General features: G+C 45.1%; 4 protein-coding genes across 5 annotated transcripts in view; 2 read left to right on the top strand and 2 right to left on the bottom strand.

The window, feature by feature from the left end:
* Window positions 1–13,699, bottom strand: part of LOC143425292 (uncharacterized) — a 270,075-nt gene that overhangs the window by 85,470 nt on the left and 170,906 nt on the right. The window lies entirely within an intron of this gene.
* The window catches only part of Rpl27a (ribosomal protein L27A), a 163,081-nt gene that overhangs the window by 89,158 nt on the left and 60,224 nt on the right, over window positions 1–13,699 (top strand). The window lies entirely within an intron of this gene.
* U2a (small nuclear ribonucleoprotein polypeptide A'-like U2A) overlaps window positions 1–13,699 on the top strand; it is a 161,219-nt gene that overhangs the window by 145,848 nt on the left and 1,672 nt on the right. The gene's annotated exons all lie outside the window — the stretch shown is intronic.
* On the bottom strand, window positions 667–7,487 carry LOC143425202 (very long chain fatty acid elongase AAEL008004). 2 transcript variants are annotated; one of them, XM_076897829.1, is made up of 4 exons: window positions 7,466–7,487; window positions 2,958–3,209; window positions 2,635–2,878; window positions 667–2,338 (listed from the first exon to the last, which is right to left on the bottom strand). In XM_076897829.1, the coding sequence occupies exons 2-4, from the start codon at window positions 3,207–3,209 to the stop codon at window positions 1,848–1,850; spliced, it is 987 nt and encodes a 328-aa protein (XP_076753944.1). In that variant the 5' UTR covers window positions 7,466–7,487; the 3' UTR covers window positions 667–1,847. The 2 variants fall into 2 exon arrangements, with proteins under 2 accessions (XP_076753944.1, XP_076753943.1); XM_076897828.1 differs by lacking the exon at window positions 7,466–7,487 and adding an exon at window positions 3,354–3,517.

Raw genomic sequence — 13,699 nt, 5'->3', positions numbered from 1 at the left:
TTTTAGAGTACTGCTGATTGAATAAAGAAATTCCTTAATTTTCATTGAATAGAAAGAGTCAGATAAATTATATCTCCCGCTATGGAGGTAGGAGAGAGAAAGATATATAAAAAAAACCTATAAGAAAGAGTGAGACAGATGATTGTGACCCTACTGAAGAACCCGTGGCGCCATCTCTGTGAAAAGTGCTCAAACTGATCGCACACAATTATCAACAGCGAAGTGAACGCCTCAAGAACTACTAGCGCCATCTCTGCGGAAAGTTCTCAAACTAATTGCCGACCAGTTTGAGCACTTTCCACAGAGATGGCGCCAGGGGTTCGAGAGCATAGCTTTTTTTATATATCTTTTTCTCTCTTATCCTTAAAGCGGTAGATACAATTTATCTGAGTCTTTCTATTCAATGAAAATTAAGGAATTTCTTAATAATATATGGAGTAATATAGTAGTAATATATGGAGTGTTAGATCATGGGACGCGAAATTTAAATTTTACTTTCTGTACATGTTTGTTTCTTCCTAAACAGATTTAAAAGGAAGGCTGAAAATTTTCTGCAGCAGCTCTTCCGCTAATTTTCTAAGGAATGCACAGCGATGATTGTAAAATTTCTTGAAGAACCGTGATTTTCTTCCGGACAAGAACGTTAGCGACAAAATAACAAAGTAATTTGTTCGGTAAAAATCGTACAATTTAATCGTCACAAAATAAATACATTTTCTGTTCGCAGCAAGCTGTTCATATTGTACAAAGTTACTTATCCTACACACTGAAAGTGTACTTCGCATCGTATCGGGTCGACGCTTTTCGAATCAGGTCAACACTACTTTGTACCTCGTACGGACAAGAAAAGCAGCCTGTAGATGTGCACACGTGTCAGAGATCGGTTAAAAATTCGACCAATGATTACCACAGGAACCTAACTGCGAGAGACAATTATTGCGATACGAAAGTTAACACACTCCAATCGCGTCTTACACGTTATGGCTTGCGTTCGTTGCGCAGGCTAGCGGAAGGACGAGACCGAATCCAATATCTCTATCTTATACGCATATCAGTTCTCTCGATTTTTGATTTTCGAACGCGACGCTTGCTTGTGATTATCTACCTCGTCGCATATGCCCTGGAGAATTGATTCGTAATCGGTACGATGTCGAACCTATCTGTCAGTAACTTACGATCGTTCAATCTCAACGTTAATTTACATTCGTGACAATGTCGACGCGGATGGTTGAAGGTTCACCGTGAAACGCGGCAAGAGAGCGAACGGAAGATGATCTCCTCGACAGAGGGGCGTTACAATCCGTAGAGGTTCCATTCGTTTGATGGTTTGAGCAATAAGAACGTTGCGAGCGCAACGGGATTCGTAACAGACGTTACACTGAAGCGATTCGCGGACGCTTCAGCCACGAGGTAACCCTTACACTTAAGAATCGATGAGCTTCGTAAAAGACGATAAAAAAAACTTTGCGAGAAGAATAATTTGGCAAATTGTTGCGACCCTAACTCGACTCGGATTAGGTGTAGGCGGTCCATGATACGATCCATGGCTTCCTCGTTTCATTCTTATTCTAGTTGTACACTCGCAGATACACACATACTTACACGCGTACTCAGAAGCATACAAACACAGGGAAAAAGGCGTGAAAGTTTACGCAACACTTTCGCGCAAGTGTATTCCACCCGTAGATTGATGGGGAAGTTACGGTTATTCGAAAGGTTCAGCAAAGGAACGCACCTGGAAGTCAACGTTTGGCCCGAGCGATCGAGTGTCCTCGATCGAACGTCTAATTAGCTACGAGAATCCAGCCGACTCGTGTCATGGACTTAACGAATTCACCGCGACAGTCCTATTTTTGAAAGCCTCTGTTATCTATGAACACACGATTCCTGAGCCCGCTGTCCGAGATGTAGCCGGTCGCCATTTTGTACTCGTTCGCGTAAATCACGCCGTTCTCCTTCACGTCGCTCTGCGTCGATCCGCTTCGACGTTTCTCCTCCTCCTCCTCCGCCTCCTTCCTCGCCTCTTCCTTCTTCTTCAGCTGCGTCGATTTTCTCTTCCTGTATGCCTCGATGTAGAAGTCGCGGAACAGGAAGTAGAACATGACCGCGTGCATCCCGATCCACCAGACGAACGCCTTCGGGTAGTTGCACTCGATGAACAGAAGCTGGAACGCGTGGATCATCACCGCGATGAACTGGGCCATCTGCAGGGCCGTCAGGTACTTCTTCCACCATAGGTACGGCTGCATCTTTGGTCCCAACGCGGCCAACAGGTAGTACGAGTACATCACGATGTGAACGAATGTGTTCAGCATACCGAAGAACGTGCTGTGGCCACCTGCGAACGAAAGTCGGCCGCGAATTACGATTACCGGATAACGAGCAACTATTCTCTTTATCGCGTTTACAGCGACCTTTTAGAGAACCTTTAAAATTTCGTTCAGGTGGCTACGCGCGAGCCAAAACGTTGGCGCATCGCGTATTCGGGGCTTGTCGCGGCTACTTGCGTTTTCGGGGACGGCCATCTCGCCCAGACGGAATATATCGCGAGCGATTATCATAAATTAGCGAGAAGTTTGCGCGTACTTCGAAACGATCGAATGTGAGTTACGTGGACGGAACTGGAATGCTCACCAGGGGTGAATTTTACGCCGAACCAGACCGACAGCGGCATGCATCCGTGGTGGATCACGTGCAACGTCGAGATGTGGTTGTTCTTCTTCCTTAACACGAACAGAATCGTGTCGAAGAGCTCGGTGAACTTCGATATGTAGTACCACCAGCATCCACGCGCCATTCGAAGGGCTCTAGGGTTGTTCGAGTAGTCCACCGGCTGGCAACGGAAGGAGTAATAGCCTCCCCATCCGGACACCACCGACTGCGCATTGCAAAGACAAAAGAGGAATTCTCGATTTTCATTCGTCTCGCGCGTTTCGTTAACTAATTCGAATACCAGCCTCGTGAAACAGCCAGACGGAAAATATCACTTGGAATAGATTGTAGAATAGCATGACCCTCCTCAGATCGAAAGGTTTGCGATTTTCCATTAGCTTGGGACCCAATACTTTGACGAAGTAGACGTAGAAGAGGCAGATGGCCATCGTAGGGAGCGGGCCGCTCATCATGGGCCAATCGTTCACCCTCGGGTCGCTCTTGTTGTCCATCAGGTCCCGATAGCCGTCGTACAACGTTCGTACAACCTGCGTCATCTGTAAAACAGCAGAGAATTTATAGAGATCGAGACGCTGGCAGTTGTCGTGAACCAAGCGAGGCGAACTTTAATTCGAACGATTGGAAACGGAAACGATGCTCGCACGGTTTGGTTAGAGGTGGCGAAACACGCGTTCACCTACCTTCTGAAGAGGGAAACTTGTCGCGATGCGCGATACGTACACGTCCATCCGACGCGGACAGCGGTTTAGGAATCAATGAACTAATGTTCGCGGTATGACGAAGGGTTAGGAGCCGTCCTTTCACTCAGATTTTCTCGAATGTACCGTGCCCGCGAGTAGAGAAACGCGAATGTCGATTCAACGGGTATTCTCGATATTCTCGTTCATGGTCTGCTGATATACGCGATCGCCAAAATTCTTCATCGACGCGTTTCTGGCTTATCGATCACGAGACACGCGTTGCACGTGATAACGCCTGTTGCGGATACCTTCGTCGTTAGAACGAAATCACGTGCCATTTAAGGCGCGTACAGGTGCACCGTTCGAGTCTTTTGTCATTCGAACTGTTACATTTTCACTCTCTTCGCTTTCCTCTCGTTCCTGACTAATCGCGAGCGGCTTGCCTTGGAATCGAAACGATCGAGTGCTCGCCGAGGCAATGATCGAGAAAATGCTCGTCGATACCGGCGGAAATCTTTCGCGTTATCGTATACACGTGTACACGATGATAGCTGCGCTTTCGAACAATTTCTTATCGATCACGTAACAGTACGACGCCGTATTATAATCCATCACGCAATGCTACAGGCGTTTGTAGCTTCTTGTAAAAAGTGCAAACAATTCAAGTTTGCCGTCATCGTCGCGATCTTTGTAATTCTAATCGAGCGTGTATCCAGAGTTCTCTGCACTGTTTACGTCACTCGTACACGTACACGCGTCATTGTTACTTATATTACTACCATTGAAAGATTACTCAATCTCACGTTCGTATCGTTCGAAAAAAATTTTCGATCGGCTAGCGCCGAGCTCTGCTCGAACGCGCGAAGGCATTCACTCCTCGCGTTCTACGCTTCTTCGCGCTTTCCCCATACGACGAGTAGGTAAACCCTTTCTCGAACAGTCGCGAATAATCGGCAGCGAATCGAAATGGAGCGTTGCGTCTGGCTTAAATGGTACCCTGTCAGGTGTTCGCACGCAAAGCCACCGCCGCTGAGAACTGGTTAAGCAAGTTTTCGCGCGTTCACCTATGGGTGAATCGACGAGGCTTTCAATGGCGATTAGATACACGATGGAATGAGAGAAGAATGAAGGGTAACGAAACTACGTTCGACGCTTCGCTTAACTTTCAAAGCCGAACGGGTACACGTGTACCCGAGGGACGAAGACTGTGTAGCAACGCGTCGACCAGTTATACTGCCTCGCAACCTTATACGACTGGTGCACGCGTGCACCGTTTATTATTATAGCATGTGTGTATAGTATATATAGTACTGTTTTGAAAAAAAAAAACGAAACCTGGAAGTATCGCACTTCCGTTACGCGGAATCGTTGCTGCAACATTTCACTTGGCTCGAGGCGAGACTTCGATGGCCGACGCCTACGTTTCCCTCGATCGCTTCCTGCCCCTTGGCGAACGGCTCGCGAGGCGGACGAAAGGCAGCGCGATCAATTTTGCCGCGATCCCTTGCGAAATTTAGGCAATTACACCTGCCAGGCGGATTCCATCGAACGTCGACAATGGAAAGAACGATTCGAGGGAGTAGTTGTGCGCTGGAGCGACGACTTCGCGATCCTCCGGAGGAACCTGTTCCCGCCATGAAAAGCCAGTCCCGACTTAGTCACTGGATCTCGCAATCCGGTTTGCTCGTCGCTGCAGCAGCTCGCCACTGCCAATCTCCGATCGTTTTACGCTAAACATTTCCCCGGTGCTCGTGGCCCGCCTTGGCGCCATCAATTTTATATACCCGTTGGTACTTTTCTCGCGTTCGCCGCGAAGTTTCTAGACCGCCTTGGCTAACCGGTTTCATTCAATCCACGCGGCCACGGAATGTCCCGATGTTTATGCCGTATCCAAATAGTTTCGCGGTTTCGTGGCTTGGATTATTAATTTCGACCAGCGTGGTAAAAACGCGCGGCTTCTACGCTGGGAACGGTTCCCGCTTGGTTCCGAGCAGGGATTACCGATGTGTCTCGCGTTCGATTCGGGGCTCGCGTTGCGAAAAGTGGCCCATAAATTAGCGATAAACCAGCCAGGAGGCTAGACCACGTCGTCTGTCGCGTTGATGTAACTCACCGTTATTATTTATTCGCGGGACGTTTAACTATTCCCACTTGCGGCGATCGATTTACGAGCCAGACTTCCGCGAGATCGGTTACGCTGGCAAATGTAATAACAGCGCTCGATCCTCGCGAACCTACGAGTAGGATGCAAACTCGCGGGTAAATGAATGGCGAGTTGGATGGAAAGATTCTTGTAGCTCGACTGTTGACGAGGAAACAACGTTCGCGGGGCCTTGCCGGTAACCGACGACGAGAGGAGACGAAGATGATAAAAACGCATGAATCACTAAGTCTTATTATCGTGCGTACGACTAATGGTCGTTCACTTGCCGCGTTTAAAATACGAGCATAACAAGCGCGGATGGAAATCCTGTCCAATAAATAACGAGCCGGTCGCGTTTTTCTTGGAATCGTTGAGACGCGATTCATTCTTTGTTTTCATTGCCAGTCGTCCTTTCAGAGGGAAATGAGCGAACCAGCGGCGATCCTGGTACGGGAGGAAGACGGGAAAATAGAATGCAAAACCGCCGATGCGTAAGTCCGTCGGGCCGCGTCGCGTGATGCAATCGAAATCGTCGCTCCTTAAGCGCCATTTGCTGCCCGGTCAGGTGCATCCTCCAGGCTTTATCTCCTAACGAAAATTGCTATGCCTTTGTCCACGGGACAACGTAACGCAGCGTTGCGCATCGCGGTTATCGTTTACGCGTTGCACGCACGTTCGATCGATCGATCGATCCATCGATCAGCGGACGATTTATAGTACCGGTCGCGCTTGAATGCCACCGATCGAATTAAATGTCGCGGCTACGTTTTTACCAGTCTCAATGCTTGTAGCTTGGCTAATTAGGTAAGTTTTAGCAGCGATAATGGAATGTAACTATAATATATCCAGTTACGAAAATGGTGGGAAAAAGCGTCGAATAAATTTGTATAATTTTCGACGGTAGCATATGATGCATATTTTGTTCGCAGAACTGTACGCTCGTGTTTCTTTCTTTTTATCAACGGCAATTACGTCACAGATGGAGGCTGAAATTTTCAGAAGACAGATGTGTTAACAAGAGACAATTATGAAGTGTTACGCGAGCATTGGATCGTCGACTCGGATGGACGGAATCCCCGACTTTGACCTCTGGCAAATAAAAGGAGTTAGACTCTCGATAGATTATTGCGCGATCATTACAGATTACGATCGAGTATTGTACTCGAGCCGTGATATTTTCATCGCGGTTTTGAAATTCGATTTCAACGACCGGTTAGAGCGATTAAAAGACAGATTGTTAAACAAACTCCGAGCATAACAGAAAATCGCGCAACAGACTCTGTTGCGAGCCCGAACACGATGTTAGAACACACGTGTTTGGTGATGTGATTTGAAGTATGAAAATCAGGTCGCGCATTTCCAATGGTATCCATTCACGAATGAATAACTGAATTGAAGTTAAAAGTTTGTTTAATTTTCATTGATTCATACATACGCAAAATATTGAAAGTTAAAGTATTTTCCGGTTAATGAACGGGATCACGGAACTTCGGTTCGCATTTTGGTTTGCACACTTTTTTCATATCTCGATTTAGAATCGCGGCGAAGATGTGGTCGACGCGTTCTTTTCTAATATCGAGCGAACACCTTGCGGAATGATGGACAATCGCGCTTGATATTGACATTACGCGATTCGATCCAAGTATTTCGCAAAAAAGAAGAAAAAGAACGATTGACATTCCTTAGCGCGCGAGAGAGAGGTGTAATTACGTGATCGCGGCGAACCGATCTTCGTATACAATAAACGAAGGAGAACGCGATGTCTTTCGCAACGAACGATTTGCCATTGATTCCCTTCTCTGTAATGTCACGATCGAAAGGCCTCTAGAAATAATGCGATAATCGTCGAGAAAACCCTTGACTCGACGATAGAAAGGAGAGAACGGCTCGCGAGGAAGGGCGGTGGTGCGGCGGTGGTCGACGAGGTTGAAGGGAAATGACAGACGAGGGCTCGAATTCTTTTACTCACCGTGGTTTAGAAATTGTAAGGGTCGGTGTAGAATGAGGACGGAATCGATCTAAACGATCGCCAACTTGTCGCTCCTCGTTCACGAACTGATCGTCGCTGAATTAGCGCAGCAAAAGCCCGGAACTATCGAAAAAGGAAAGAAGCGTGCACAGTTTGCAGCCAGATCGACGACTCGATCCTTCGTGCCGAGGAGAGGCACCTTCGTGCTGTTGGCTACCTTCGAAGAAACTGAAGCCCCGCCATCAAAACCGTGTTTTATATCAACACAAAGTCGGGACAGCTATGCGTGCACAGTGCCGGCCGCTCGTACGATAGAACACCGACCCCACCAAACGCTGCCCAGAGACGACGACTCTCGTGCTCCTTTGCTCTCCGTCGATGGTTCTCGACTGTCCAAGGGTCGCGTCTGCAGGGTGTTTGTGCGGACGACGCAAATTTCTGTGGTTCACCACTGAAACTGTAAAATGCCCATCGCGCCTCTCCCGCCGATCTATGCACGTGTATCTATACCTCTTTTCGAGACAAATTTTGCTATAAAACGTTTACGGACGATAAAAAAACGTTCCGTCGAAACCGGTTTGCGATGCGCGTCTACCAGTCGGATATATTTAAATAAACGTCGCGTCATTTATTTTTGTGACACTTTCCTACAGTATATGTACATTACGCGAATTAGGCCCACCGCGGAATTGACAAAACTCGGCTCCGCTGTTTCGAATAAGTAGCGCGTACGTACGCGTTTTCAAGTAGCCATTATTCGTCGCGCGGGTTATTCGAATGTCGCGTAAACGGGATTAGGAAAATGCAGGACAGATTCGGTTTCGATCGAACGCGCGCGAACGTTAGACGTTGTTCCATCTTGAATTTTGGAATACCTTGTTCATGCTGCGGTCTTTGATGCGCACCACGCCTCGGTGGAATGCATTCTTGCGGTCTCGTCAACAGTGAATTATTCATTCTGTTCATCGCATCCGAGTACCGTCTACGTAGTAATGTCTACCGTTTAATGTTAACGACTGATTTATCGATAATACACATATATATTAATTGTCAATTAGGGATCAGCCGATAGCACGATTTTCCAAGGCCTCCTAAGTTTATTCCTGCGTGATGGTAACGATGCCGTTGCATACAAAGGAGACGATAATCAATTAACACCGATGCGATCAGGGTCACGTTCATTTCGCTACGGCAGTCGGTTAGGTAATCGATATGAATGGTAACAGGTGAACGAATGGTAAATGGCTTCGTAATTATTCCGACGAAACGTTAGATTCTCTCGGATCGGCCCGAAATCACTTTGGTTATCGATGAAATTTCGAAGTCGTCGCAGCCTACGGCGGAATAACGGTGAAATCGAAGTTATTTTTCAGAGGGTAACAGAACACATTATCGAGAATCGTACGAGCCGCTGGAATTCGTCTGGTATAATTCCCGAAAGTACGAGGATTCGCTGAGGTGTTGGTGCTTTTAAACGTTCGGATCTGGAGCACAAAAACATCGTTACTCGCGGGACAAACTGGGAGTGTATTAACATAGTTTACACTAATTAAATGCATTCATTATATTCATTAGATCGCATATTCCATTAGATTGCCGTTCTATTCTATTGGCATCCGGATATGCCAAATATAAGTTGATAACATTTATGTATTCAGCTGCATTCATCTCCCAAGTCGGTCAATAGTGGTGATTGCAATAATGTACAGCAACAAAACTTTACTATTTGGAATGGGAAAATGTTACCTACAAACTTTACTTTAGATGAATATATTGCAGGCACAGTGGGTATTCCGTGTTATCGCGTGTTGTTTTTCTGGATAGGTCAAAGGAGAATTAGAGTCGTCGTTCGGCTCTGGATAGCCTAATAGTTAAAAGCAATCGCTCGGCAAGCGAAAGGACGATACATCCGGGTTCGAATCACCGATCCAGGCAAATCCGAAACGAAACATTAACGAAATCATAAGTGGAATATCTAATAAGGAAAACCAGTTTAGACACTTCTGCGATGCAAGAAATGCAAAGGAAACTGATATACCGTATACACAGAAGGAAGCGTATTGCAAACATCGGGATGTTTTTATTTTCTTGATATGACGCAAATGCATGTTGCCTCTGAATGGAATAGTTTTTGCGTTAATATTTCTTGTGTTTTTAATCCACCTTGACGTTTTATACGTATGATCGATGTTTACCTGTTTTTTTTTTTACAATTATGACCACGGCTGATATAATTCAGAATAAGTCGAATTTATGCAAGAAAATCGAATCGCGTTCTACCATTACGTTTCATCGTTTGTCTTCCGTTTAATAATAAATAACTCGCTGACGCGTATCGTTGGCTTCAAGAGGTTAACTTATAGTAAAACAATTATATTATCCACATAATCGTTAGCGAAAATCGAAGAATAGTTAATTAACAAATGCCTTTGACGCGAAAATGGCAAGAACGTACTTGCTTTGGATCGGCGGTAAACTGACGATACTGTTATTAGTTTTGCTATATGCATGTCATTCTAGAATGTAATATCTGACGGAAACATTAATAATCCTCGTTTTTTTCCCCCGGTCATTTCGAATATTGATTAAGTTCTCCGTGGGGCACACCGAAGGTCACAACCTGTTTTCAGATTCCCGCGAAAACGTCATTTGCGAGGCTAGCCTGAAGACGAACGAAAACTTTGAAATGCACTTTCGTTGCACGGGATATCCGCGTACACGACATATGATGCACGTACGTGCATACGCGCGGCCGAAGATTTATACGCTGCACACGTGAACGCGTCATCGGGCGATTTAAATGATTTGTCGGAATCAGATCCTTGCGAGAGAACACCGAGAAGGAAACGTTCAAGGCTCCCAGAACCACCTAATAATGTGGGCGTCTTGCCACCCTTTTTTCCTTTCCTCCCCGTCCCTGCTAGTTTACCATCGCCTTCTCTCGTATCCGAGAAGAAGGACCTTGCGAAGCGATGGCTACGTTTTGTTCCACGTTCAACGACCTTCCCATGGCGGTGCCATGCTCGGCGGCATGTCGATGCTGCCCGAGCCTGGATGAAGGCAAGGTCTCCTATCTTCGATGCGGATTCGAGTTACGCCTCTCTCGAGAACCTGTAATTCGTAAAACTTCATTCTTGGATACTACGACTACCGAAGTGCAGAGTCGTCCTGGATAAAACTGACCTGCAAGGTGGACCAGTTCTAACCTTGAGAACCCATAGAAGCTCCGACCGTGCGATGACCTCTCCTCCGCTTGATGCACGCCCAGAGAACCGAGTTCATCCACGGCGTTCGCTTGCCCATTTTCGCTTCTGTTTCGCAACCTCTAGTAAAATGGAATTACTCGGTCGATGCCGCGAGGCGTATGCTCGCGGAAAATTGGTATTCGATAAGCGCGCGAACCACCCGCGTCAACCTGCGATTTGATTTCTGAGGTTGGGTGGTCTCGCCATCGGCAGACAGCAACTGTAATAGAACCGTGGAAATCGAACGTAATTCTCTTACGCTCCAGCCTCGTCTCTTTGTTCGTACACTCTGTCGAGCGCCGATGAATTTTTCTGCAATTCCGTTCAGCTTTTAATTCATTGGAATTCAAATAAGGTAGTGCAATTCGCAGTCTGAATAACCTTTGTTATTGCGGAGGGGAAAACTGATACTATTGCAAGTTCTTTTGTGTCGTTGAAGGACACCGTCGTTACCTATGGAACGTCTGAAAAAGAACATGCGCGACATTTGAGAAAACGTAAACTCGTACATTTTGATATCTCGTATCGTTTCAGCCGCCGGCGACGAGCACCTCGTGCAAGAAGCGCGGTCCGAGGAGTGACCGATGATGACGTTGGTACATCGAACGCGTGTTTGACATTTCATAAGCCGTTCGATCGATGGAAAAAAGGATCTATGCGAGGAAAAAGATGAAACGTCGCATAGGCAGGATTAGACGAGACGCGACACTAACGATCGCTAGCTCAAATCAGATACATATTTGCACAAGCAATTTTACCCGTTAGCCGATACTTCTTCGCGTTGCCTTCTCCTATTTGAAACTCCACGACTACCAAAACAAAGTTAATTTTCATTCATTCTAACGAGAAAAACTAATGGTAAAACGCACCTGCGTTACGTAAATCATCTGTAAATCGATGGCTAATTATTTGGAATAACTTTTTACCACGCGCGATGCCTTCCATTGATTGGTTTACCCGTTCCTTGACGCAGCATTCATCAACAGGATGAGAAGAAAATTTATATACCGAATTAGCTGGTAGCAATTTCCATACTCGATGCACAAGAAACAGTAGTCGAGCTCATCGGTCGTTTCATTGTCTCCTCGACGGATTCCAAAATTCACGATGATACGTAGAAATTGACTGGTTACAACACGCAATGCGACTGACGACAGCTCAAATATTTAAATACCGTTCTAACGACATAAAGCAACAGATAGATTAGGAAAATGCCTTTACCATGTAAGGAAAGTGCGAGAGCTGTTCTCGTCGAGTGGATTATGACTCGCGAGGAAGAGATCGATCGTTAAAAAGTACTCTTGTTTCGCATGAAATGTTGCCAATGTTCCTCCAAGGACCAGCGAGGCATTAGAGACAAGCGATTCCTTAAATTTAGTACAGAACCATCTTTACGTCGACCTAATGTTATTTGGCAATCGAGTCTCGTTACGTCCCTATAATGTATTATCGTTAACTGTTAATTTCGTTTTATCATCGAAGGATCGTTTACAAGCTTTTACCCATATCCGGTGGCTAGTTCTTTCGAACTTTGAACAGGTGCTGTTACAAACTCGACGATTCAGTATGTACCTACGCTGATACATTATGATTCGAGTTCGTTACAATTCAAGGATGTCTCTGTCTAATAATTAGATGTATAATATGCAAATGAAACTTCACGATAGTCTTGGTTCTTAAATCGTTAACAATTCCAAAATTGACAACACTGCGTTCCAACAATACGCTTGATATTCAATTCTTTGACAATGGCCCTGTGTTTCACACAAATTCACGATGCCCTTGTTTACCGAGACTCGTACGTTTTATTTATCGACTGTTGCAGAGGTATTTTTCATTATGCCATAGAAATATACTTAAAATATTTATGCACGTTCTATGAGCAGCTGCGACGTTTTTCAGCGTCTCCTTTAGTTCTATTGCAAACAGTCAATCAGTGAGAAATGATGTTATTTGAATAGAACCATTACATTTAATACTATTTGACGAGTCACTCATCTGCAATTACAAACTGTCACTATACACTCCATCGGTGGTGGATTTGTATTTACGCTTTGTTTCATTGCAAATCGATCGACGAAATTCTGTATTTTTCCATTCTACGTTGTCGCCTCTTTCTTCGACCTAACGTAAACGATCGTGTAAAACTGATTAAGCATTCGAAATATAGAGATTTTACGATTGTACTGCACGATCTAATATACAATTTTCAACTGTTGCATACAGAATTCTTTTTCCTTACTCTGGTGAAGTTAAAGCGACGCTTGAAGACCCTATTACGGAGTGCGTAACTTTAACTCGTTCACCATCAGGCTTTGGCACTGACGTGGCACTGAAATGGCATTTACGGGCCATCTTGTCTAATAATTTCTAGTTCAAGCGGCTATAAACTTATTCCATGACCAATCGCAATCAATCTAAACTTGTAGCGCAAAGTACGCGATATCTCGTAATCGGTAGTTTTGATACACATACTTAATAAAGTTAATCAACATTTCTTTTATCAAAGCATTTGGTCGTTCGCCTGTTAGAGGCATTAGATTAGAAAGCGTAGTTTTATGGATTCTGCGACAGGACGCAGACGGACGGTAATGGTTTCGCTTATTCCGTTCCCGTATTGGAAAACGTACCAATTACAGACAGCACAATATTTCGACGTATTCTCACGTGTTTCGATCGCCCAGATGTTCTTCAGATAGACTGTTCAACACTTCAAGGTCAAAAATATAAAGTCCAAACATCGACATTTCCCCGATAAATATTTATGAAAAATCGAGGAAGTAGGACTGTTTAAATTGGTCTATGGCAATATTGTAGCAGTTTCGTATTTGGTACAATTTTCCTTTTTAAAGTGGACAATGTTAAAAGTAAGTTTTACGCGAGGTATAAAAGTGCTCATAATTTTCTTATAATAAGTTGAATAAATAAAAACCCGCCGCTGAATCGCTATATTTTTTACTGCCTCCTGGACGTTATTAAACTTTGATAC

The sequence above is a fragment of the Xylocopa sonorina genome, chromosome 7 (assembly GCF_050948175.1).
Source record: "Xylocopa sonorina isolate GNS202 chromosome 7, iyXylSono1_principal, whole genome shotgun sequence".
Lineage (NCBI taxonomy): Eukaryota > Metazoa > Arthropoda > Insecta > Hymenoptera > Apidae > Xylocopa > Xylocopa sonorina.
The sequence above is the reverse complement of the archived record's forward strand: the minus strand, read 5'-3'. Positions and strand labels throughout refer to the sequence as shown.

Bases quoted from the DNA above. Each gene is read 5' to 3' on its own strand.
- LOC143425202 (XM_076897828.1), bottom strand. From the start codon at position 3,401: ATGGACGTGTACGTATCGCGCATCGCGACAAGTTTCCCTCTTCAGAAG. The intron at 3,210-3,353 runs GTAGGTGAACGC...GCTGTTTTACAG, and splicing joins CAAGTTTCCCTCTTCAGAAG to ATGACGCAGGTTGTACGAAC. The intron at 2,879-2,957 runs GCTGGTATTCGA...TGCAATGCGCAG, and splicing joins CCGTCTGGCTGTTTCACGAG to TCGGTGGTGTCCGGATGGGG.